General features: G+C 39.6%; 1 protein-coding gene across 4 annotated transcripts in view; it reads right to left on the bottom strand.

The window, feature by feature from the left end:
* Positions 1 to 27,101, bottom strand: part of CATSPERE (catsper channel auxiliary subunit epsilon) — a 162,296-nt gene that overhangs the window by 83,566 nt on the left and 51,629 nt on the right. For all 4 annotated transcript variants that reach the window (XM_026455120.2, XM_026455121.2, XM_026455119.2 and 1 more), the window contains one exon: positions 7,121 to 7,613. In XM_026455120.2, the coding sequence (XP_026310905.1) occupies positions 7,121 to 7,613 (493 nt within the window). The remainder of the gene's footprint in view (positions 1 to 7,120; positions 7,614 to 27,101) is intronic.

A 27,101-nucleotide genomic window follows, 5' to 3' on the forward strand; every position in this document is an offset into this window, starting at 1 on the left:
CTGAAACAGGAGGTAGGCAGATATCAAACTGGTAACCAAAGAAAAACACAATTTGGGATAAAAAGTCATTTTGCTAAATGCGGATTCACTTTAAAGTATAGAATTTATGTTGCTGGAAACGAGTGAAACAATTCGTAAAGAAGAAATAGAGTAGAAACAAAATGATGAGCTACAGAAGAAACCCACAGCCATTCTCATTCTTGTCAGAGAGATGGGAAGAGGAACATGACCTAAACATGACAGATGAGAATTCCAAGGATTCCCAGCCAAGAAGTGAGTTTTCACTCTCACCCACAAACCGTTTCCCACATAACTCCACTTAATGCTTCGGCATAATCATGCAGGTGAGGTGAGAGATCCTTTTGAAATATTCAAGGTCTCTTCAAAATGTAAGGTAGTAAGTCTTTGAAGGCAGGAAAGGGGCATCAAGCTGGGCAAGTTGAGAGAAACCCATCCACACTCTGGATTCTCAGCTCCCTGACGAGGAGTGGGGTAAGGGAGTGGAGAGGAACTCTCCTTGAGCCATGCGTGGCCTCTACCCAGAGTGTAAAGCAGCCTCCCTGACAGAATTGGGACAGGGAAATAGGAGACAGAAGGAGAGGGAGAGGGAGAAGGGGAGGGGAGTGTGGAGTGGGCAGGAGGAGAAGGGGAGGAAGAGAGGAAAATGCACCAAAATTCAGCGTCAGATGAGAAAGTAAAGATAATTACCCAATGATCAAAAAGCTAGAAGCTAGGCTGTAAAGCAGAGATAGCTCTCCCAAGGATTTCGAAAGTTGGTGGCACCTCTGTAAAGTATTAAGAGATCTCTGGAATGTTGTCAGTGCTGAGGTACCAAGAATGTCTAAAAAGAAAATAACTATAATAAAAATGCTGAAGGTTCTAGTGGAAAAGATGGGCAACATAGTGAAGAGATGAGGAATTTCAGCCAAGATATAGGAATGATAAAAAAGGAACAAAATGGAAATTCTATAAATAAAATAAAAATCAAGAATAAAGAAATAATTGGAGGAGCTTGAGACCAGCCTGGCCAACATGACAAAACCCCGTCTCTACTAAAAATACAAAACTTAGCCATTAGCCGAGCATTGGGGCACGTGCCTGTAGTCCCAGCTACTCATGAGGCTGAGGCAGGAGAATCACTTGAATCTGGGAGGTGGAGGTTGCAGTGAGCTGAGATCATGCCACTGCACTCCAGCCTGGGCAACAAGAGTAAAACTCGATCTCAAAAAAAAAAAAAAAAAAAAAAAAGAGAGCGAGAGAGAGAGAAATAATTGGGGCCAGGCATGGTGGCTCATGCCTGTAATCTTAGCACTTTGGGAAGCCAAGGTGGGAGGACTGCTTGAGGCCAACCGTTTGAGGTAGCAGTGAGTTTTGATTGTGGCATTGCACTCCAGCCTGGGTGGCAGAGTGAGAACTTGTCTTAAAAAAACTCAGATACACTTACCAAGAAGCTGGAAAAAGCAGAGGAAAAAAGCAGTGAACTTGAAGACAGGTTAATAACATGTATACAAGCTGAAATACAAAGGAAAAAACGTGAAAAAAAAATGAACAGGTCATCTGAGATCTGTGAGACAATATTAAAAGGTCTCATACAGGTGTTTTTGGAATCCTAGTAGGAGGGGAAAAAGAAAATGAGGTTGAAGAAACATTTGAAGAGATAATAGCCACAGACATTCCAAGATTAACGGAAGACATAAACCCAGAAATCCAAGAAACTCAACTGAACCTCAAGTAGGATAAATACAAAGGAAATAACATCTAGGCACATAGTAGAACTGCTGAAAACCAGAAAGAAATTTTCCAAGAATCTGGGAAATTTCATATATATATGTATATATATATATATATGAATATTTCAAATAAAATTATATATACATATATATAAATATATAAAAGAATAAAATACTTTGGAATAAATTTGACCAAGGAGGTAAAAAATCTGTACACTGGAAACTATAAGATATTAATAAAGGAAACTGAAGAAATACATATAAATGGAAAGATATCTCATATTCCTAAATTGGAATAATTACTATTGTTAAAATGTCCATACTAATACCACTTTCTGTAGACTCTGATTAACAGAGTCAATGTAATCTCTATCAAAATTCCAAGGGCATTTTTCACAGAAATAGAAAAAACAATCCTCAAATTCATATGGAACCATGAAAGACCCTGAGGAGCCAAAGCAATCTTGAAGAAGAACAAAGTTTAAAGCATCATAGTTCCTAATTTCAAACTATATTACAAAGCTATAGCAATCAAAAGTGTAGTACTTCCTGAAAAATAGACACATTTAAGCCAACAGAACAGAATAGAGAACCTGGAAGTAAATCCATGCATATATGGCCAACTAATCTTTCTTAATAATGCAAAGAACACAATCCAGATAGAAGAGTCTCTTCAATAAGTGATGTGGAGAAAACAGGATATCCACATGCAAAAAAAAAAAAAAATTCTTTTATGCTCTAATTAATAAAATTGCTTTCTTACTTTCTCTTTTTTTTTTTGAGATGGAGTCTCGCTCTGTCGTCCAGGCTGGAGTGCAGTGGCCGGATCTCAGCTCACTGCAAGCTCCGCCTCCCGGGTTTACGCCATTCTCCTGCCTCAGCCTCCCGAGTAGCTGGGACTACAGGCGCCCGCCACCTTGCCCAGCTAATTTTTTTTTTTTTTTTTAGTAGAGACGGGGTTTCACCGGGTTAGCCAGGATGGTCTCGATCTCCTGACCTCGTGATCCGCCCGTCTTGGCCTCCCAAAGTGCTGGGATTACAGGCTTCAGCCACCGCATTTGGATAGCTTGTTGTTAATGTATAGAAATGCAACTAATTGTTGTATGTTGATTTTGTAACCTGCAACTTTACTAAATTTATTTGTTAGTTCTAACCGTTTGGGGGGAAAAAAGAGAGAGAGAAGAAAGAAAAGGAAAAAAGAAGTTATAAAAATTGAAATTGTACTAGTTATTAAAATTAACTCAAAATGGATTAAAAACTTAATGTAATATCTGAAACTCTCAAATTCCTAGAAGAAAACACAATAAACCACCTTGACATTGGTCGATATGGTCTGGATCTGTGTCCCCTCCCAAATTTCATGTCATATATTATAACTTCTTCCAGTGTTTTACTTTTAGTTTACCTATCCCCAAAGTGGGCTTCTAAATAAAAATGTATAATTTGGTCTTAAAAAAAATCCAATCTGACAATCTCTGTCTTTTAATTAGTGGTTTTAGACCATTTAGACTTAATGTAATTATTGTTGTGTTTAGACTGAGTTATACATTTTATTTTCTATTGTATCCTCTGGGTTTTGTTCCTCTATTTCCCTTTTCTGCCTTCTTTTGGATTTTATAATTTTTTTTAGTATTTCATTTTAGTTCATTGAAGTTTTTACTCTATCTTGTATAAATGTTTTTAGTGGTTGCTATCAGGATTACAATACATCCACTTAATTTATATATATATATATATATATATATATATTTATTTATTTATTTATTTATTTATTTTTAGAGAAAGTGTCTCATTCTGTCACCCAAGCTAGAGTGTAATGGTGTGATCACAGTTCACTGCAGCCTTCAACTCCTGGGCTCAAGTAACCTTCCCACTTCAGCATTCCAAGTAGCTGGGACTACAGGTGTAAGACACCTCACCTGACTTTTTACATTTTTTATTTGTAGAGAACAGGATTTTGCTTTGTTGTCCAGGCTGGTCTCAAACTCCTGGCATTTACCAATCCTCCTGCCTTGGCTTCCCAAACTGCTGAGATGAACTATTCTACTCAGCCTTATCAGTGTTTTGTAGTCTTCCTTGCAGAGATCTTTCACATCCTTGGTTAAGTTTATTCCTAGTTTTGTTTTTCTTTTTGGTAGGTATTGTAAATGGGATTGCCTTCTTGATTTATTTTTCAGCTATTTCATTATTAGTGTATAGAAATGCTGCTGATTTTTGTATGCTAATTTTATAACCTGCAACTTTACTGAATTTGTTTATCATTTTCAAGAATTTTTTTGTGGAGTCTAGGTTTTTCTAAATATAAGATCATATTATCTGCAAAAAGGGACAGGTTGAATTCATCTTTTCCAATTTAAATGCCTTTTATTTCTTTCTCTTTACTGATTGCTCTGGCTAGGACCTCCAGTACTAAGTTGAATACGAGTGGTGAGGGTGAGAATCCTTGTCTTGTTTCAGTTCTTACAGGAAAGGCTTTAAACTTTAAACTTACATATTCAGTATGATGTTTAGCTGTGGGTTTGTCATATATGACTTATAATTTGGGGGTATGTTCCTTCTATGCCTAGTTGTTTTTTTTTTTTGAGGCGGAGTCTTGCTCTGTCACCCAGGCTGGAGTGCAGTGGCCGGATCTCAGCTCACTGCAAGCTCCGCCTCCCGGGTTTACGCCATTCTCCTGCCTCAGCCTCCCGAGTAGCTGAGACTACAGGCACCCGCCACCTCGCCCAGCTAGTTTTTGTATTTTTAGTAGAGACGGGGTTTCACCGGGTTAGCCAGGATGGTCTCGATCTCCTGACCTCGTGATCCGCCCGTCTCAGCCTCCCAAAGTGCTGGGATTACAGGCTTGAGCCACCGTGCCCGGCCCTATGCCTAGTTTGATATTTTGTTTTGTTTTGTTTTTTGAGGTGGAGTCTCGCTATGTCACCAGGCTGCAGTCAGTGATACGATCTTGGCTCACTGTAACCTCCGCCTCCTGGGTTCAAACAATTGTCTTGCCTCAGCCTCCCGAGTAGCTGGGACTACAGGCGTGTGCCACCACACCTAGCTAATTTTTGTATTTTGAGTAGAGACGGGGTTACACCATATGGGCCAGGCTGGTCTTGAACTCCTGACCTCATGATCTGCCCGCCTTGGCCTCCCAAAGTGCTGGGATTACAGGTGTGAGTCACTGTGCCCGGCCAGTTTGTTGAATTTTTATCATGAAGGGATGTTGAATTTATCACATGCTTTTTCTGTATCTATTGAGATGATCATACGGTATTTGTCCTTCATTCTGTGGATGTAACACACTGATTTGTGTATGTCAAATTATCCTTACATTGCTGGTATAAATCCCATGGTGTGTTCTGGTTTTGATGTGCTGTTTGATTCAGTTTGCTAGAATTTTTTTTGAGGGTTTTTGTGTTTTATGTGCATCAGGAATATTGGCCTGTAAGTTTTGTTTTTTTGTGTTGTGTTCTTCTCTGGTTTTGGTATCAGGGTAAGGGTGGTCTTGTAGATGAGTTAGGGATAATTCCCTCCTTTTCAATTTTACAACTTAATAGTAAAAAAATCCCATTTAAAAGTGGGCAAAGGTCATGAATAGATATTTCTCAAAAGATACACAAATGGCCAACAGGTATGTGAAAAAACAGTTAACATCACTAATCATCAGGGAAATGTAAATCAATACCACAATGAGATATCATTTTACCCTGTTAAATGGCTATTATTGTTATTTTTTATTTTGTAATTTTTTTTTTTTTTTAAGAGATGGAGTCTCACCATGTTGCCCTGGCTGGGGTCTCACCATGTTGCCCAGGCTGGTCTCTAACACCTAGGCTCAAGCAATCATCCCGCCTTGGCCTCCCAAAGTACCGCAACTACAGGTGTGAGCCATCCTGCCCAGTCTGGCAATTATTAAAATGATTTAAAAAAAAAAAATTAACAGATGCTGGCAAGGAGGCAGAGAAAAGGAAGCTCACATACCCTATTGGCGGGAATGTAAATTAATACAACCGCTATGTAAAACAGTATGGAGGTTTCCCAAAAGACTAAACATATAACTACCATACAATCCAGCATTCCCACTACTGGGTATTTATCAAAAGGAAAAGAAGTCAGTGTATCAAAGGGACACCTGTACTTCCATGTTTATTGCAACACTATTCACAACAGCAAAGACATGGAATCAACGTAAGTGTACATCAGTGGATGAATGGATAAAGAAAATGGCGTGTATGTACCCAGTGGAATACCATTTGGCCATAAAAATAACAAAATCATGTCGTGTGTAACAATATGGATGGAACTGGAGGTCATTATTGTAAAGTGAAATAAGCCAGGCACAGAAAGACAAATACTATATGTTCTCACTCATATGTGGAAGGTAAAAACCATGATCTCATGGAAACAGAATGGAATGATGGATGTTAGAGTCTGGGAAGGTGGGGTGCGTGGGAGGGAGTATAAAGAGAGGTTGATTAATGGGTACAAATATACAGTTAAATAGAAGAATAAGTTCTAATGTTTTATATCTAACTGACAGTTCAATAGAAGAAATATGTTCTAGTGTTTCTAGTCTGTCTATAGTCAGACCAGGGTATCTACACTTAGCAACTATATATATATATATGTGTGTGTGTGTGTGTGTGTGTGTATATAAATAATTATTTTTATTTACTTATTTATTTCGAGATGGAGTCTCGCTTTGTTGCCCAGGCTGGAGTGCAGTGGCCCGATCTCGGCTCACTGCCAGCTCCACCTCCCAGGTTCACGCCATTCTCCTGCCTCAGCCTCCCGAGTAGCTGGATCTACAGGCACCCACCAACGTGATCGGCTAATTTTTTGTATTTTTAGTAGAGATGGGGTTTCACCATGGTCTCAATCTCCTGACCTCGTGATCCGCCCACTTTGGCCTCCCAAAATGCTGGGATTACAGGTGTGAACCACCGCACCCGGCCAGCAACAGTATTTTTAACATTTCAAAGTAACTAGGAGAGAGGAAATGATACCAACAAGTAGACATAGTAAATAATGAAGGAGATAGATACCCCAAAGACCCTGACTTGATCATTACACTTTCTATGCATGTAACAAAAACTCATTATTCACTTTGTTTGGGGAAAATAATTTTTGGGTCTTTTGCCCATATCAAGGTAACACAAAGCTCTCATATTATGACTGAACTGCATAATAACATACAAGATTAATTTTACTTTTAGTTGTTGGAGGTGTAGCTCTACTGTAAAGAGGTCTCTGAGAAGTTGAGTTAGAGCCGTTTACAGCTTTCGATAAAACAACTGGGCAAACAGCTGCACAGTACGTCTCTGTTTATCCCTGAATAAATGGTATGATAAATACATTTGTAAAATATAAATATATTTATTAAAGCTAAAATATTTTTTACTAACCTTGGATAAATATTTGACCCAACACCATTTTCTTGATGAAATGCCAGTAATTCCACCATCAGGAAGATTTAGAATTCTTCCCATTTTTACAAATCCATGAAAACTTTTTTGGTAAAGAACACCATTTATAAGAAAAAATATTCCATCCCGCGATATGATCACATCAGCCACACTCCGTCTTTCAGCATCACTCAGAATGCCTGGAGGCACTCTGATTCTGGTCCACGTACGGAATGAATCATTTGTTTGAAAGGTCTCCATATCAGCTACCAAAACAACAGATGCAACAACACAAGCATCCCAGGAAACCATTAATTGACTACCACGTGGTGAAGAGATTGGTAAAGAACCAGGAATTTCAGGTATGGTCAACAAAGGAAAAGTCAACAGAATAAGAAAATCTGCAATAAAGCAATCCTGAAAAATAACTTGGTTTCCTCTAATCTCCTTTAGTGCGTCATCTCTTGTCATTGGTACCATAATATGCCAGGTCCTAAGAAGAGAAAGAAAAGAGAGTAAAATGATCTCTCCCTCGTCTGCTCCATCTTGTACAGTTGATATTTATCATCTTGAAAACATTTTTAATTTTTATCAATACAAGTCAATCAAGATAAGACAAATAGTATTAAAATGCAGCCACTGCCACATTGTTTTTGTCATGCTTCACTCTGGTCCTAAAGGAAAACAATCTTGACTCTTGCAGCTGTTTCTTCTGCAATATGTCTCCGTATTGTCAAGTAAAGATTCTTTTTTTTTTTTTTTTTTGAGACAGTCTTGCTCTGTCGCCCAGGCTGGAGTGCAGTGGCCAGATCTCGGCTCACTGCAAGCTTTGCCTCCCGGGTTCACGCCATTCTCCTGCCTCAGCCTCCCGAGTAGCTGAGATTACAGGCGTCCGCCACCACGCCCCGCTAATTTTTTGTATTTTTAGTAAAGACGGGGTTTCACCATGCTAGCCAGGATGATCTCGATCTCTTGACCTCGTGATCCGCCCGTCTCAGCCTCCCAAAGTGCTGGGATTACAGGTGTGAGCCACTGCGCCCGGCCTCAAGTAAAGATTCTTATATGCTCTTTCTTAATATATAATTTTTATACATTATCTATTACCTTCTTTTTTCTCTTTTATTACTGCTACTTGTGGAGTAGCACTGCTAACTCCTAGGCAGTGTACCCAGAGCCAACCCTATTGCCTTCTTATATGGCAGATCAAGATGTATCCCTCATGTACCATGCCTACTTACACATCTTCTCTCCATCTCTCAAATTAGTTATATTACCTTTTTAGTTAAATGAATAGAATGTTTACATTGTTTAGATTTACTGTGTAAATATTGCTTTCTACTGAACCAGTTCTATGAGTATGTTTTCTTCTCTCTACGTGCATACATATACGTAACTTTTCCTGGAGTTAATACTTGTTTTGTTTAAAAATTTTGGTTAGTTTTCCAGTAGGTCGTTAAAATAGCATTTTATGATATTTTCCATGTGATAAATGCAGAGATAATCCAGTACTTGTTTCCTGGGGTTTCCCTTCATTACTCTCTCTTAGCTGCCACTTACAGGATCTCATGCTTTGATCTTTTCTGTTTTGCTAAAGCACATTCCTTAGCACCTTCCTGTGAAAGAATGTATAAACATACATTTTTTGAGACCCTGAATATCTGAAAAGATCTTTATTTTACACACCTGATGAATAATAGGTTAGGGAGAGGGCATTTTCTCCAGTCCTTTGGTAATCAGAATCACTGAGAAAGTCAGGCGATAGATTGATTTTTATTATTTAAATGGTTGTCCTGCTATAAGTTTTTGGGATCATTCCTTTTTCTCGCCAATCTAAAATCTGACAGGGCAGAGTCTATCTTTTGACGTGGGAACATGGAGTAATATATAAAAGCAAACACTCTGACATATCTTAGAAGCACTGAACATTTCTAAGCAGAGTTTCTCAGCTGGGCAATTCAAATGACAGCAGGCTGAAAGATGTTCAGTAAACACGTCTTGAGTCACTCATTTTCTTAATGAATACATACTTGGGTTGGTGATGATGACATTGTGCCCACTCAGCAGGACCCAAGTGAAGGGGACCTCAAGTTAGGGCAGTTGTAGAACTGTCACCAAACCTCTTATGCCTCAAATCATGTCAAAAAGAAACACAGTGTAATTTCCACTTTTTGCAAGCCACATCACCTGGCTCTAACATTGGTTCCAATTACAATTTCTTAAATCACAATATCATTTTGCTACATTGTCCACTGGTTATATAATAACCTCAAATATGCAGTCACCTTGTAACTGGGTATTTATGACTGTTTTGTTTGAATGGACAATTGGTTATCTACAGGCATAAATAGGACTCAGCACAAAAGGGCTGCACAAGGCAAACTGCTCTTTTTCGATTTTCCATATCAATCATTTTGTTTTCAAATTTTAATTTTTAAAATTGTGACTATACACTTTTCAAGAATTTTTTGGCTTTCCACTGTATAGCATCCTAATATATATGTTCTCTTATTTTTGTGAAGACGCTATTCATATTAGTAAGAGTTCTCCAGAGAATAGAATAGGATATATAGAAACAGACAGAGATTTATTATGAGTGGTTGCCTCTCACATGATTATGGAAGCTGAGAAGTCCCATGATTTGCTGTCTACCAGATTGGAGGCCCAGTAAAGCCAGTGGTGTAGTTCCAGTCCAAGTCCAAAGGTGTGAGAACCAGGAGAACCAACAGAGTTAGTCTCAGTCTCAGTCCAGAGACCTCAAAACTGGGATGCCAATGTTGTGAGTCCTGGTCCAAGTCTGAAGGCTTGAGAAGCAGGAATGCCAACGTCTGAGTGCAGGAAAAGATGGATGTTGCAACTCAAGAAGACAGAGTGACTTTGCTCTTCTTTTGCCCTTTTGTCCTATTCAAGCCCTCAATGGACTGCATGATGCCCAACCACACTGGTGAGGGTTATCTTCTTTACTCAAGTCTACCAATTCAAATGCTAATCTCTTCCAGGAATACCCTCACAGATACACCCAGAAATAATGTTTACCAGCTATCTGGGCATCCCCTAGCCCAGTAAAGTTGATGCATACAACTAACCATTACAAGTCCATTCATTGTCAACTTGGCACCCATATGCATCTCAAAGTATCTCTAAATAAAGACAATAATGAGGCCATAATTCTACCTAACATGGCACAAAAATCCTGCACGACAACTGAAAATGCACTACTCTCTTCTCCAGAAGAGGAGGTTGAAGTCCTTCAGTGATGTTTGCTCTTCTCCCAATATTCTGTAACTTAAATTATATGGTAAAAAGTTATCTCTCTCTCTCTCTATACACACACACACACACACACACACACACACACACACACACAAATGTATTCTTAACAAAATAAGGAGGAAATACTCATGATGATTACATTCTGCATTTATATAACTGGTTATGTGGTTATAAGCTGGTATTTATAGTTGACTTCCTCTGCTACCCATTCTGTATTACTTCTGCCTTCTGTAAGAACCTCAGCTAGTCATGGTTCTTTACCTGAGGGATAACTCAAATCTCCATTCCTAAAGTGTATGGGCCATTTGTAGTCTTGGCTGGAATGGGTTCGTACAGTTTTCTATTGACCTTAATCACAGAGCATGGTAATACTATGAGATGCATAAGGGATCTCCTGTATTTCAGACACAGTCTGCCTTATCTACACTGTGGAATAGTATTCCAACTTCCCCTTGGTAGTCTGGATAAATCACTCCAGCAAACACAGTATCTCCTGTCTTTGCCTGCTGACTCAGAGCCATGAGGAGTCCAAAGTGGTGAGGTGGTAGGCCAGCAGAGCATAAAGTCCTAGGAACTGGAGGCAAAAATCTGCTAATAGGCCTCTAGGGGTAACAGTGAGTGTTGCCACTCCCATTTCCACCCCAACTCCTGGAGTTGAGAATGTTGGCAGTCGGAAAAACAACACCATATATTAGGCATGACTCAGAGCGTATATAGCCTTCTGGCAAATCTTGCTCAGCCATTCAAGGTATTGTCACCTGGGGTCACTGTAATTGAGTTTTCAAAAGACCGTTTCACTATTCTATCATGCCAGCTGGAGAATATGGTAAGACCAGTGAATTCCAGGAGCATGGATCCAGTGCTGTCTTCTCTTGCTTTGAAAATAAATGAAATACCGTGAGAGTGGATAAGATATTCTGTAAGTCCACGGATGATAATTATGGTAGAAGGATTGTGTGTAGGGAAGACAAATTACATCCAAAGTAAGTGTCTATTCCAGTAAGAACAAAACACTGCACTTCCATGATGGAAATGGTTCAGTGTAGTCAGCCTGCCACCAGTTAGCTGGCTAATCACCACACAGAATGGTGTCATATTGGGGGTTCACTGTTCGTATCTGCTGCTGGCAGATTGGGTACTCAGAGATGGCCATAGCCAGATCAGCCTTGGTGAGTGGAAGCCCATGTTGCTGAGCCCATGAATAACCTCAATTTCTGCTACCATGGCTACTTTCTTTCATGAGTGCATTGGGTGATGACAACAGTGACTGGAGAAACAGGCTGACTGGTATGCAAAGAATGAGTCATCCTATACATTTAATTGTTAAATCTTCATCTGCTGACATCACTCTTTAGTGATCATTCACATGGGATACAAGTATTTTCACAATTTTTGCACATTCAGAAAGGTTTATCTGCATACCTCTTCCCCATATTTATTTGTCACGAATTTTCCAATCATATTCTTTTGAAGTACCTAATCATCCAGCCAAACCATTGGCTGCGGCCCATGGATTGGTATATAATAGCATGTCTGGTCATTTCTTCTTCCATCCCTTTACTTTCAATTTATGTGTGTCCTCACAGGTGAAGTGGCAGCTTGTAATTGGGTCTTATTTTTCAGTTCAATCAGCCACTCTATGTCTTTTGAGAATTTAATCCACTTACATTCAATGTAATTCTACTTCCATTTTAAAATTGTTTTTTAGTTGCTTTATAGATCCTTTCTTCCTGTTTTACTATCTTTCTTTTGACTAAGGGATTTCCTCTAGTAGTATGATTTTATTCCTTCTGTTTTATTTTTGTGAATCTATTATAGGTTTTTGCTTTGTGGTTATCATGAGGCTTACACATAATATCTCATAGCTATAATAGGTTATTTTAAGCTAATAACAACTTAGATTGAAATTTTTCTATATTTTACTCTACTCTTCCTCACAATTATGATTTATGTCTTTTTATATTGCATATACCCTAACCACTTATTGTGGTTATTACTTTTAATAATTTTGGCTTTTAACTTTTATACAATAAGTCATTTACAAACCATCATTACAGTATTAGAATATTCTAAATTTGACTTATTTTAGGCATATTTCAGATGTTTTCATATTACTCATTAGCATCCTTTTCTTTCAGTTTGATGCATTCCTTTTAGTATTTCTTGTAAGATAGGTCTAGTGGTGATAAACTCCCTCAGATTTTGTTTGTCTGTGAAAATCTTCATTTTTTGAAGGATGGCTTGCCGAGTACAGTATTCTTGGTTGACTTTTCTTTATTCAGCACTTTGAATATGAATGTATCATCCCATTCCCTTCTTGCCTGTAAGGCTTCTGCTGAGAAGTCTGAAGCTAGGTGTATTGGAACTCCCTCATATGTTATTTGCTTGTTTTCTCTTGATTCTTTCAGGATCCTCTCTTTATCTTTCATTTTTGACAATTTGATTACAATAAGTCTTGGGGTAGTCTTATTTGGATTGAATCTGACTGATGACCTTTAATCTTTATGTACCTGGATAATTATAATTTTCTGCAGGTTTCAAAAGTTTCCTATTTCTTTAAGTAAACTTTCTAACCCACTGCAAATCTCTACTTCCTCTTAAACCCCAATGACTTAAGCATTTGCTATTTTGATGCTGTTCCGTAAATCCCACTGGCTTTCTTCATTCTTTTGATTCTTTTTTCCACCATAACTGTATATTTTCAAGTAATCTGTCTTCAGGTTCACAGATATTTTCTTCTCCTTGATCAACTGGCTGTTGACGCTCTCTATTGCATTTTTCATTTTGCTCACTTATTTTTCAGCACTTGCATTTTTGTTTGATTAAAAAAATCAATCTCTGTTAAATTTATCATTCTGATCATGTATTGTTTCATTTTGTCGAACTGTTTCTCTGTATTTTCTTGAAGTGCAGTAAGCTTCCTTAAAACAGTTATTTTTAATTATATGTCAGACAGTTCATACATCTCTATCTCTTTAGGGCCAGTCACTGGCACTTTAGTTTGTCCATTTGGGGACACCACATTTCCCTGATTTTCTTGATCTTTCTGGTCATGCATTGATATCTGTGCATTGAAGTAGTAGATATTTATTCCAATCTTCACAGTATAGTTTTGTCTGGGAACACAATTCAATTCAACAGTAAGCCTGTCCAGAGATTCTAGGTGGGTCAGCTGGTATAGCCCATAAACCTATGACCATGGTAGCCACTGAAACACTGGGGGACACCTTAAGCCCAGGACCATCACAGTTGGTACAGCACCAAGCTGGAAACCCTTGGCCACTGAAGACGATGTAGTGATGGGATGCATCTGAAGTCCACAGCCTCTAAGATCTGCCTGCTGCTGAGGTTTCTCCAAAACCCAAGGCCTCTGTAGTCAGCTGGCAGTGATGCAGGCCAGAGATTGAGTCAATTTCCCTTAGCATTCTCCTTCAGCGATGCCCAGAAAGGGGCTATGTTCCTATAGCTGTCCACTTTTTGGTGCTGCTGCATAGCATGCAAAGCTATCTGTAAACCAGGCCCAAATTTTCTTTTCCTCTGTTAACTCATTGTAGGGAATGCCCCCTGAGACCACAGGTGCAAATGGGGAGAGAGAAGACAGTGTAGCAGCAGTAGGAACCATGCAAATTTGGGCCACTTCCCCTAAAATTTACTTGTTCCTACAGGGCCTGTTAGGGCCCAATCATGTATATACCACTTCCATCTGATAATGGAGTATTGTGTTGCTGTGCATGTCCAACATTATGACTCACTGAGTCAAGTAACACCCAGTTCATGATGGACAGCTAGGGTTGCATGGTAACTTGGTGGCCCACGGTCAAGCATTTGGTCTCTGCTAAAGCCCAATAGTAGCCCAAGAATTGTCTCCTAAAAGGAGAGTACTTATCCAAGGATGATGAAAGGGGCCTTTCTCCAAAATCCCAAGGGAGTGTGGTTCAATTTACCTGTAAGGGCCTGCCAAAGGCTCTATATACCATCCCTATCTGCTAGATCAAATGGCCCAAGTGGCAGAGCAGCTTGTACAGCAGCCTGGACCTATTGTAGAGCCTTCTCTTATCCTGGGTCCTACTGAAAACTCACAGCTTTTTGGGCTACCTGGGAAATGGCCCAGCATAACATTCCCAAATGAAGAATATGTTGCCTCCAAAATCCAAAGAGGCCCATTAGGCATTGTGCCTCTTTCTTGGTTATAGGAGGGGCCGATGCAAACAACTTAACCTTCACCTTAGAAGGGATATCTTGATAGGCCTCACACCACTGGAATGCAAGAAATTTCACGGAGGTAGAAGGCCTCAAATTTGAGTTGGATTTATTCTCCACTCTTTAGCTTGTGAATGTCTTACCAATATATCTAGGGTCATTGCCACCTCTTGCTCACTATGTCCAATCAACATAATGTCATCAGTATAATGGACCAGTGTGGTATCTTATGAAAGGGAAAGGTGACCAAGATGCCTGCAAACTAAATTATGACATAGGGCTAGACAGTTGATATACCCTTGAGGTAGGACATTGAAGGTGTATTGCTGGCCTTGCCCATGGAAGGTAAACTGTTTCTGTTGGGCCTTATAGACGGAGATGGAAAAAAAGGCATTTGCCAGATCAATAACTGCATAGCATGTAGCAAGGGATGTGTTAATTTGCTCAAGCAACGAAACACCTCTGGTACAGCAGCTGCAATTGGAGTTACCACCTTGTTAAGCTTATGACAACCCACTACACTATCATTCTCCAACATCCATCTGTCTTCTGCACCAGCCAGATACATAAGTTGAATGGGGACGTGGAAATCATACCTCCCTGCATCTTCCAGTTTCTTGATGGTGGCCTAGTCTTTGCAATCTCTCCAGGAATTCAGCATTGCTTTTGATTTACTATTTTCCAAGGTAGAGGCAGTGCTAGTGCCTTCCACATGGCCTTACTCACCATAATTATCCTCACTTCACAGGACAGGAACTAATATGGGGATTCTGTCAGCTGCTAAGTATTATCCCAAGTATGCATCCTAGAACTGAAGGAAGAATCACAGCATGGGTTTGGAGACCACTGGATTCACTGTGAGACAGGCCTGAGTTAAAACTCCATTGATCATCTAACCTCCATCAGCCCATGTTCTGATGGAGGCCCACGGTGACATTTTGGATCTCCTGGAATCAGTGTCAGTTCAGAGGCAGTGGCCAGTAAGCTGTGAAATGTCTGATATTTCCTTTTCCCCAACATGCAATTACCCTGGTTAGAGGCCACAGGTCCCTTTGAGGTAGGCTGGGAAAAGATTCACAACATACATTTTTATGGTGAAAGAAGGTCCTTCCTGAAGGGGATGCAGCCGCCTCTTTATTTAAGGGCTTTTAGGTTTCTAGACAGGCTCAAGTGTGCTATGTATATGTTTTGTGAAGTTTTCTTTTGCTCCCTGCTTTGTGCTGTTTCTTCTGATTTCCATTTTTCTGGTTATTGAGGTAGGTGTCTGACTATCATATTGCAGGCTTTCTGTAATTTTCTGGTGGTCCTTCACTGTGCACTAATATTTAAGAAAGGAGCCATGACAAGGTGTGAGTCAGCTTTATCACTGAGCGTATGGTATCTCTTGCTTCCATTGTGACCCATTGTTTCTCCCCACACCTCATAATATAAGTTCTTTTAAGTAGGTCTGATCAGTTAATCCAAAGAAGAATCCTCTCTTATCTTGTCAAGAGGATATATGTTATGTTTCTATATTTAGGGAGCAGGGCTGGAAAAAAGGGCTGAATGCACACTGGGGAGTTTCTACCATATTATTTTATATATATATGCGTGCGCACGCACACACACACACACACACACACACACACACACACACACTGTTATTGACTATAGTCACCCTGATGCACAATAATCTGAAAACTTATTCCTCCTGTAAATCTGAACTTTTGTACCCTTTGATTAATACTTTCTCCTTTTCACACCCTCCCCCCTCCCCCACCTTGGCTCTGGTAACCATCATTCTACTCTCTACTTCTATGAGGTCAACGTTTTTAGTGTTTTCATGTAAGTGAGATCATACAGTATTTGTCCTTCTGTGCCTGGCTCATTTCTCTTAGTGTAATGTCCTCCAGGTTTCCCTACGTTGTTGCAAGTGACAGAATTTCCTTCTTTTTAGAAGGCTGAATAGTATTCCATTGTGTACATATATCACATCTTCTTTATCCATGCATCTTCTGATGGACACATAGGTTGCTTCCATATCTCAGCTATTGTGAATCAGTGAACACGGGAATGCAGATATCCCTTCCACATACTGATTTCAATTCCTTTGGATATACACTTAGAAGTGGGATTGCTGGATCCCACTGGTAGCTGTAGTGGATTGCTGGTAATTCTATTATGTGTTTTTTGAGAAACTTCCATACCATTTCCCATAATGGCTATATTAAATTATACTCCCAACAACAATGTACCAGGGATACTTTTCATCCACATATTTACCAACACTTGTTATCTTTTGTCGTTTTGATAAAAGTCACTCTAATAGGTATGAGGTGATACCTCGCTGTGCTTTGAATTACATTTCCCTAATGATGAGAGATGCTGGACTTTTTTCCACATACCTGTTGTATTGTTGTTTGGAATCTGTAGTTGGGCAGGGCTCCATGCTGGGATCCAAGGCTAGGTGAGGTGTACAGAGTGGACAGGGCCAGAGGCTATGCTCCACACACATGCATTGGCTGAGCTTATCTTTAAATCCAGGGTAGTCTTATACATCATGGTATACTATGCAGCCATAAAAAAGAATAAAGTATGTCCTGTGCAGCAACATAAATGAAGCTGGATGCCATTATTTTAAGTGAAATAACTCAGAAACAGAAAATCAAATACTGCATGTTCTCACTTATAAGTAAGTGGGAGCTAAACAACGAGTACACACTGACATAAAGATGGAAATAATAGACAGTGGGGACTCCATAAAGGGACAGGGTGGGAGGGGAGTGAGGGTTAAAAAACTGCCTATTGAGTACACTGCTCACTATTTGGGTAATGGGTACACTAGGTGCCCAAATACCACCATTACTCAGTATATCCATGTAACAAACCTACACATGTACACCTTGAATCTAAAATTTAAAAACAGAAAAGCACAGCATCAAGGTGTGGTAGAGTCGCCACTCAGCTGCTGGTGTTGTGTGAGGCCAGATACTCCCTCGGCAGGTAAATGCTGACCTACACTTGCCTCCTGCTGGGGGAAGGCTTCAGGAAAGCACCAGGGCTTGGGTGGAACACTGCTCTACCTCTGCGGTTGAGGGGGGCCAGATGCTCCCTCCAGAGGAAAACACGGACCTGCACCTGCCTTCTGGCCTGGGGAAGGTTTAAGGAGAATGCTGGGGCTGGATGGGGAAGCTGGCTAGCGACGTGAAGCTGGCAGACCTGTGGACCATGTTTCTTGCAGAGTGATGCCGTTGGCTAGTCCCTCTGGTGTGGTGCCTCATTTGCCAGAATGCAGAGTCATCACTAATGTCACGTGCTGGTTGCTGGTTGCTGTGTGCTCCAGGCCCCGTTCTTCATTTCTAACTGATCCCCGGTGGTCTAGCCCTGCCAGCACTCCCAGTGTGTCCTGGATCTAAAGATAAGCTCAGCCAATGCATGTGTGTGTGGGGTGAGACAGGACTAAGCCTCCCATGAAGGGTCCCAGAATGGTGGAAAAGTTGACTATCCAACTCTACTATCTTTCCCCGTGGGGGAAACTGTGGGCCTAGGGGAATCTGTGTGTGGCACTGTGTAGCTTGGGAGATACGTGACATGGTCAAAGAGAAACAACTCCTCTTACCCTTTGAATATGGCTTCTCTTAGTTCTGCAGTCCAACAGGGTGTTTCAGCTTCACTTCTGAGTTCTTGGATATTGGCAAAGGTATTCTTGTTTGTGGATAGTTGCTAGCTGGATTTCTAGGGGTGTGGGGAGCTGGGCCAGAGAACTCCAATTCTACCATCTTGCTGATGCAACTTCCCACCAATTTAGAATTCTCTTCTGTAAGTGCTTACTTAACAGAATTGCTAAACCTACTCAGTTACCACTTCTCCCTCTGCTTTCTATCTTTTGTTCTTGCCTCCCTTCCAATTTTTGACTTCGTAGGTTTGTAACCTTAAAAAATTTTTTTTCTCCCTGTCATTTTGGTAAGATTTTGGGAGAGAATAGAGGTAAATAAACATACTTAATCTGCCATGTTTTAATTTATCTTCATTTAACTAAGTTTCCATAAGCCATGTTCCTTTTGTTCTTTTGAAAATATTTTTTAAAAAGAAGAGATGGGGGTCTCACTATGTTGCCCAGGCTGGTTTCAAACTCTCGGGCTCCAGGCATCCTCCTGTGTCAGCCTCCCGAGGGTGACAGCACTGTACCCAGCCTTGTTATGTTCTGCTTAGGAGCTTCGGTGGCCCTTAATTACATACAGGAAAAAACCCTCAAACATTTCCAAATGATTTTCTGGGAATCTCCATATGTTTTTCCTTTTCTTTGCTAATCAATTTCATTTGCCATATTATATTTCAGATGTGTTCTTTCCTCCTTCCAAAACTGTTCATAGTCTTCGCCTCTCTTGGAGTATCCACTTCCCTCTTCTCCTTCCCTGTACTATACGTGTTCTTTAAGGTCCTGCACAATTACTACCTCTTGTATTTTTCTTTCCTGTTTTACCACAAAATATATCTTTTATAAGAATAATATTTCCTAAGCTCATATTAGTCATTCATGTTAATGAAATGTTATGACATCCAAGGCTACATATTCTAAATAGTTCTCTGAATTCTCTACCTATGCATATTTTCCTTATATTTATTTTAAAGTATAACTTCATTTCATTATGACTGTATCATGTATACAAAAGAGTATATAATGCACATACACCATTTAAAGAATACTAAGATGAACACCTGTCTCTTAATCACCCAGATCAAGAACCAGAACATTACCAATACCTTAAAAATTTCCTGTATGCCTCACCTTCCCTACCTCCACCACCTGCTCACAGGTAATCACTGACCTGATGTAGTGACTGCATTTATGTTTACATTCCCATGGTTTTTTTTTTTTTGGTGGGGAGACAGGGTCTCACTCTTCCACCCAGGCTGGAGTGTAGTGGCAAGATCATGGCTCACTGCAGCCTCAGTCTCCTGGGCTCAAGAAAGCCTCCCACCTCAACCTCCCAGGTAGCTAGGACCACAGGCACAAACCGCCATGCCCAGATAATTAAAACAATTTTTTTTTTTTAAAAGAGACAGGGTCTCCTTACATTGCCTAGGCTGGCCTTGAACTCCTGGGCTCAAGCAATACTCCCACCTTGGTCTCCCAAAGTGTTGGAATTACTGGTCTGCGCAACTATGCCTGGCCTCCCATGTGTTTTTACACCTAGTTTTGCCACATATATGTCTTAACAACATAGAAGTGCAAAGAGAAATAGAAAAATCCTCTATTATCTCTTGCAGCTTCAACAACTCTCTATCATTAATCAACAGATCCAGCAGGCAGAAAATCAGTAAGGACATAGCTGAACTAATCAATCAACTGGATTCAATGGATACTTATAGACAACTTCATCCAACAACAGGAGAATACATATTTTTCTCAGTCCCACACAAGTATTCACCAAGATGCACCATATGTTGGGCCATAAAATGCACCTTAACAAAATTTAAAAGAATAGAAATCATACAAAGTATGGTCTCAAACCATAATGTAATTAAACTAGAAGTCAAATTCACATAAAGAGCAGTATCTATTAAATAAACTGGAAAAATAATTAATAATCTTCCAAAACAAAGCACCAGGCCCAGTGACTTTCTTTTTAGGCTAGTGAATGCTAACACTGAAGGAACAAATAATGCTAATTTTCTAGAAACTCTTCCAATAGAAGCAGAGGGAATTTTTCCCAACTCATTCTACGAGGCCAGCCAGCATTGCCCTAATACCAAAACAAGACAAAGACATCACAAGAAAGGAAAGCTACAGACCTTTTAAATCCAACAATGTGTAAAAAGAATTGCACATCATGACCAAATGAGATTTACTCCAGGTATGCAAGGCTGGTCCCACATTCAAAAATAAATTAATGTAATCCACCAAATTAACAGGCTAAAGAAGAAAAATCATATAGTAGATGCAGGAAAAGCATTTGACAAAGTCAACACTCATTCATGCTAAAAACTCTAAGCAAACTAGCAACAGAGGGGACCTTCTTAAACTTGATAAAAAGAGTCTAAAGAAAGCATACAAAAACTTAACAATGAGAAACTAGGTGCTCTCCTCCTAAGACTGGCTACACGACAAGGATGTCTCCTCTCATTATTTCTATTCAACATAGCATTGGAAATGCTAGCTAACATGAGAAAGTGAAATAAAAGGTGTTCAGATTGGGATGGAATAAATAAAACTGGTTTTTGTTTGCAGATGACATAAACAACTGTTTAGAAAATCTTAAAGAACAGAAAAAAAACCTCCTGGAACTAATAAAAATTAGACGTGCAGGATACAAAGTTCACACAAAAGTCAATTCACATGCTTTAAAAAACTAGTTTGAGGATGGAGGCAGAACAAGATGGGTGAATAGAAGCCTTCACCAATCATCTTCTCCATAGGAACATGAAATTTAACAACTATCTACCCAAAAAAGCAACTTCATAAGAGCCAAAATCAAGTGAGTAATCACACTATCTGGTTTTAACATCATATCAAGGAAACAGACACTGAAGAAGGTGGGAAAGACAGTCTTGAGTTGCCAACATCACCCCTTCCCCATCTCTCAGTAGTAGCTGCATAGAGCAGACAACGCATCTGTGTGCTTTCGAGAGACAGAATACAGTGATTGTGGGACTTTCCGTCGGAATTCAGTGCTGCTCTGTCACAGCGGAAAGCAACACCAGGCAGAACTCAGACGATAACCACAGAGGGAACATTTTGACCAGCCCTAGCCAGAGAGAATTGCCCATCCTCATGGTGGGAATACGAGTTTTGGCAAGCCTTGCCATCACAGGCTAAAGTTCTCTGGAGTCCTAAATAAACTTGAAAGATAGTCTAGGCCACAAAGACTGCAACTCCTAGGCAAGACCTAGTGCCGTACTGGGCTCAGAGCCAGTGGACAGCGGTGGCATGCAACCTAGTGAGACACCACCCTGGGTCGCCAATGGAGTGCTTGCACCCCCCCCCCCCAGCGCTAGGCAGCACAGCTCACAGCTATGAAAGAGACTCCTTCCTTCTGCTTGAGGAGAGGAGAGGGAAGAGTACAAAGGGCTTTGTCGTGCAACTTGGATATCAGCCCAGCTACAGCAGAAAGGACACTGGGCAGTTCTGAGGCCCCAATTCCAGGCCCTAGTTCCTAGATGACATTTCTAGACACACCCTGGGCCAGAAAGGAACCTGCTGCCTTGAAGGGAAGGACCCAGTCCTGGCAGGATTCATCACCAGCTCTTGAGCCCCGAATAAACAGCAGAGGTAGCTAAGTAGTACACACCACGGGTGCTGGATGAGACTCTGAGATGTGCCAGCTTCATGTGTGACCCAGCACATTCCCAGCTGTGATAGCTTGAGAAAAGCAGAAGGAAGAGTAAAAGGGACTTTGTCTTGCAGCTTAGGTACCAGCTTGGCCACAGTGGAGTAGGGTACCAAGCGGGCTCTTAGGGTCCCCAATTCTAGGTATTGGTTCTCTTAGGGTCCCCATTTCCAGGCATTGGTTCTTGGACAGCATTTGCAGCATTTTTAGACTTGCCTTGGGCTAGAGGGGAACCAACTGCCCTGAAAGGTGAGTCCCAAGCCTGGCAGCATTCACCACAAGCTGACTAAAAAGCCTTTGGTCCTTAAGTGAACATTAATTGTAGCCTGACAGCACTCATTGTGGGCCTGTGGTGGTAGTGGCTACAGGAAAAGACTCCTCTGTCTGTGAAAAGGAAAGAGAGGAGTGGAAAGGGCTATGTCTTGTGGTTTGAGTGCCAGTTCAGCTGCAGAAAAATACAGCACCAGGTAGATTTCTAAGGTTTCTGACTCCAGGCCTTGGCTCCCAGATGGTACCTCTGGACCCACATGGGGCCTGGGGGAACTTGCAGCCCTTAAGGGAGAGACACAAGACTAGCTGGCTTCATCATCTGTTGATTGTAGAGCCCTAGGGCCTTAAGCGAACATAGGTGGTAGCCAGGTTACAGCAGGCCTTGGGTGAGATCCAGTGCTGCGCTAGCTTCAGGTCTGACCCAGTGCAGTCCCAGTGGCAGTGGCCACAGGGGTGCTGTGCCACCCCTCCCCCAGCTCCAGGCAGCTCGGCACTGAGAGAGAGAGAGAGATTCCGTTTGTTTGGCGGAAAATAAGAGAAGAGAACAAGAGTGTTTGCCTGGTAATTCAGAGAATTTTTCCAGATTTTTTCCAAGACCACCAAGAGTCACAGCATTACTGGGCTTGGGATGCCTCCTAATGCAGATATGGTTGCAGTGACCAAAAACTTAGATCACAACACCCAAGTCCCTTTGAATACCTGGAAAGCCTTACCAAGAGGGATAGGTAAAAACAAGCTCAGACTGTGAAGTCAACAATAAATACCTAATTCTTCAATGTCCAGACATCAGTGAACAACCACAGGCATCAAGACCATCCAGAAAAGCATGACTTCATCAAATGAAGTAAATAAAGCAACAGGGACCTATCACAGAGAGAAAAAGATATGTGGTCTTTCTAACACAGAATTCAAAATAGCTATTTTGAGGAAACTCAAGAGAAATTCAAGATAATACAGAGAAGGAATTCAGGATCCTATCAGATAAACTTAAAAAAAAAAAAAGAGTTTGAAATAATTAAAAAACAGAAATTCTGGAGTTGAAAAATGCAATTGACATACTGAAGAATGTATCAGAGTCTCTTAATAGCAGAATTGATCAAGCAGAACAAAGAATTAGTGAGCTTGAAGACAGGCTATTTGAAAATATACAATCAGAGAAGACAATAGAAAAAAGAATAAAAAAGAATGAAGTATGCTTACAAGATCTAGAAAATAGCCTCAACGGGGCAAATCTAAGAGTTATGGGCCTTAAAGAGGAGGCAGAGACAGAGATAGGGGTAGAAAGGTTATTCAAAGAGATAATAACAGAGAACTTCCCAAACCTCAAGAAAGGCATCAATATTCAGTATAAGAAGGTTACAGCACACCAAGCAGATTTAACCCAAAGAAGACTACCTTAAGACATTTAATATCAAACTACTAAAGGTGAAGGATAAAGAAAGGATCCTAAAAGCAGCAAGAGAAAAGAAACAACTAACATACAATGGAGGTCCAATATGTCTCTCAGTGGAAACCTTACAGGCAAGGAGAGAGTGGCATGATATATTTAAAGTGCTGAGGGAAAAAATATTGTACCCTAGAATAGTAAATCTGGGGAAAATATCCTTCAAACATGAAGGAGAAATAAAGATGTTCGCAGACAAACAAAAGCTGAGGAATTTCATCAACACAAGATCTGTCCTACAAGAAATGCTAAAGGGAGATACTTAATTCAAAAGAAAAAGACATTAGTGAGCAGTAAGAAATCATCTGAAGACACAAAACTCACTGCTGATTTTAAGTACACAGAAAAACACAGGATATTAAATACTGTAATTGCTGTGTGTAAATTAGTCACATGTTAAGTAGAAAGGCTAAAAGAGGAACCAATCAAAAATAGTAATACAACAACTTTCAAGACATGGACAGTACAATAAGATGTAAATATGAACAACAAGAAGTTTAAAAGCGGGGGGGGGACAAGGTTAAAGTGTAGAATTCTTACTAGTTTTCTTTTCAAAATTCTCATTCGTTTAGGCAATCAGTGTTGTCATCAGTTTAAAATAATGGGCTATAATTATTTGCAAGCTTCATGGTAGTCTCAAATCAAATAACATACAACAGCTACACAAAAAATAAAAAGCACCAAGAAATTAAAACATACCACCTGAGAAAATCACCATCACTAAAAGGAAGACAGAAAGGAAGAAAAAAAGGAAGAGAAGACTACACAACAACTGTAAAACAAATAACAAAATCACAGAAGTACGTCCTTACTTATCAATAATAATACTGGATGTAAATGGACTAAACTCTCCAATCAAAAGGCATACAGTGGCTGAACGGATTAAAAAACAAGACTCAACAATCTGTTACCTAAAAGAAACATGCTTAACCTATAAAGACATGAATACATTGAAAACAAAAGAATGGAAAAATATATTCAATGCAAATGGAAAACAAAATAGGAGGAGTAACTATACTTATATCAGACAAAATAGATTACAAGACAAAAACCATAAAAAGGGACAAATAAGGTTATTATATAATGATAAAGGGGTCAACTCAGCAAGAGGGCATAACTTTATTGTAAATATATATGTAACTGACACTGAAGCACCCAGATATATAAGGCAAATATTATTAGAGCTAAAGAGAGAGATAGACCCCAATACAATAATAGCCAGACACTTCAACATCCCTCTTTTAGCATGGGACAGATTATCCAGACAGAAAATCAACAAAGAAACATTGGACTTAATCTCCACTACAGACCAAATGAACCTAAGAGATACTTACAGAGCATTTTATTCAATAGATGTAGAGTGCACATTCTTCTCCTGAACACATGGATCATTCTCAAGGATAGACCATATATTAGACCACAAAACAAGTCTTAAAACATTAAAAAATTCAAATATAAAGTATCTTCTCTGACCACAATAGAATAAAACTAGAAGTCAATAACAAGAGGAATTTTGATAACTATTCAAACATATCAAATTTAAACAATATGCTCCTGAATGACCAGTGGGCCAGTGAAGAAATTAAGAGGGAATTGAAGGGCAGGCAATTACAGTTCAGATAACAGGCATGGATGAAAGAAGGAATTGAAATATTTCTTGAACCAAATCATAAGAGAAACATAACACATACCAAAACCTATGGAATACAGCAAAAGCAGTATTGACAGAAGTTTATAGCTATAAGTGCCTATACCAAAAATAGTAGAAAAACATCAAACAACCTAATAATACATCTTAAAGAACTAGAAAAGCAAGAGAAAAACCAAACCCAAAATTATGAGAAGAAATAACAAAGATCAGAGCAGAGATAAATTAAATTGAAAAGAAGAAAACAATACAAAAGACCAATGAAAGGAAAAATTTGTTTTTTGAAAAGATAAATAAAATCAATAAACTTCTAGCCAGACTAAGAAAAAAAGACAGAAGACTCAAATAAATAAAATTGGAGATGAAAAAGAAGACATTACAACCAATGCCACAGAAATTCAAAGGATCATTAGAGGCTACTATGAGCAACTATACGCCAATAAATTGGAAAACCTAGAAGAAATGAATACATTCCTAGACACATACAACCTACCAAGATTGAACCATGAAGAAATCTAAGATTTAGACAGACCAATAACAGGTAATGAGATTGAAGCCATAAGAAAAAGTCTTCCAGCAAAGAAAAGCCCAGGACCCGAAGGCTTCATTGCTGAATTTCAGCAAACATTTAAAGAACTAATACCAATCTTACTCAAACTATCCACAAAAATAGAAGAGGTGGGAATACTGTGAAACTCATTCTATGAGGCCAGTATTTACCTTGATACCAAATCCAGAAAAAGACATATCAAAAAAAGAGAACTACAGGTCAATATCCCTGATGAACACTGATGCAAAAATCTAAGACAAAATTAACAAACCAAAGTCAATGACATATTAGAAAAATCATTCATTATGATCAAGTGGGATTTATCCAAGGGATGCAAGGATGGTTCAATATACACAAATCAATCAATGTGATACACTGTATCAACAGAATGAAGTACAAAAGTCATATGATCATTTCAATTGATACTGAAAAGCATTTGATAAAATTCAACATCCCTTCATGACAAAAAAAATTTAAACAACTCAGTATAGAAGGAACATACTTCAACATAATAAAAGCCATATATGATAGATCCACAGTTAGTACCATACTAAATAGGGAAAAACTGAAAGTCTTTCCTCTAAGACCTGGAACACAAGTATACCCACTTTCACCACTGTTATTCAACAGTACTGGAAGCCCCAGCTAGAGCAATCAGACAAGAAAAAGATATGAAGGGCATCCAGATTGGGATGGAAGAAGTCAAATCATCCTTGCTTGCAGAAGATATAATCTTTTTTTTTTGAGATGGAGTCTCCCTCTGTCACCCAGGCTGGAGTGCAGTGGCTCAATCTCTCCTTACTGCAACCTCTGCCTCCTGGGTTTAAGTGATTCTCCTGCCTCAGCCTCCTGATTAGCTGGGATTAAGATGCAAGCCACCACATCTGGCTTTTTTTTTTTTTTTTTTGTATTTTTAGTAGAAACAGTATTTCAGCATGTTGGTCAGGCTGGTCTCAAACCCCTGACCTCATGATCTGCCCTCCTCAGCCTCCCAAAGTGCTGGGATTACAGGCGTGAGCCACCGTGCCTGGATGATACAATCTTATATTTGGAAAAACATGAAGTCTCTATCAAAAAACTATTAGAACTTACATATAAATTTAGAAAAGTTGTAGGATACAAAATCAACATACAAAAAATCAGTAGCATTTCTATATGCCAAGGGCAAACAATCTGAAAAAGAAATAAAAAAGTAATCCTGTTTACAATAGGTACAATTAAAACTAAATACATAGGAATTAACATAACCAAAGAATTGACAGATCTCTGCAATGAAAACTATAAAATAT

The sequence above is a fragment of the Piliocolobus tephrosceles genome, chromosome 1 (assembly GCF_002776525.5).
Source record: "Piliocolobus tephrosceles isolate RC106 chromosome 1, ASM277652v3, whole genome shotgun sequence".
NCBI lineage: Eukaryota > Metazoa > Chordata > Mammalia > Primates > Cercopithecidae > Piliocolobus > Piliocolobus tephrosceles.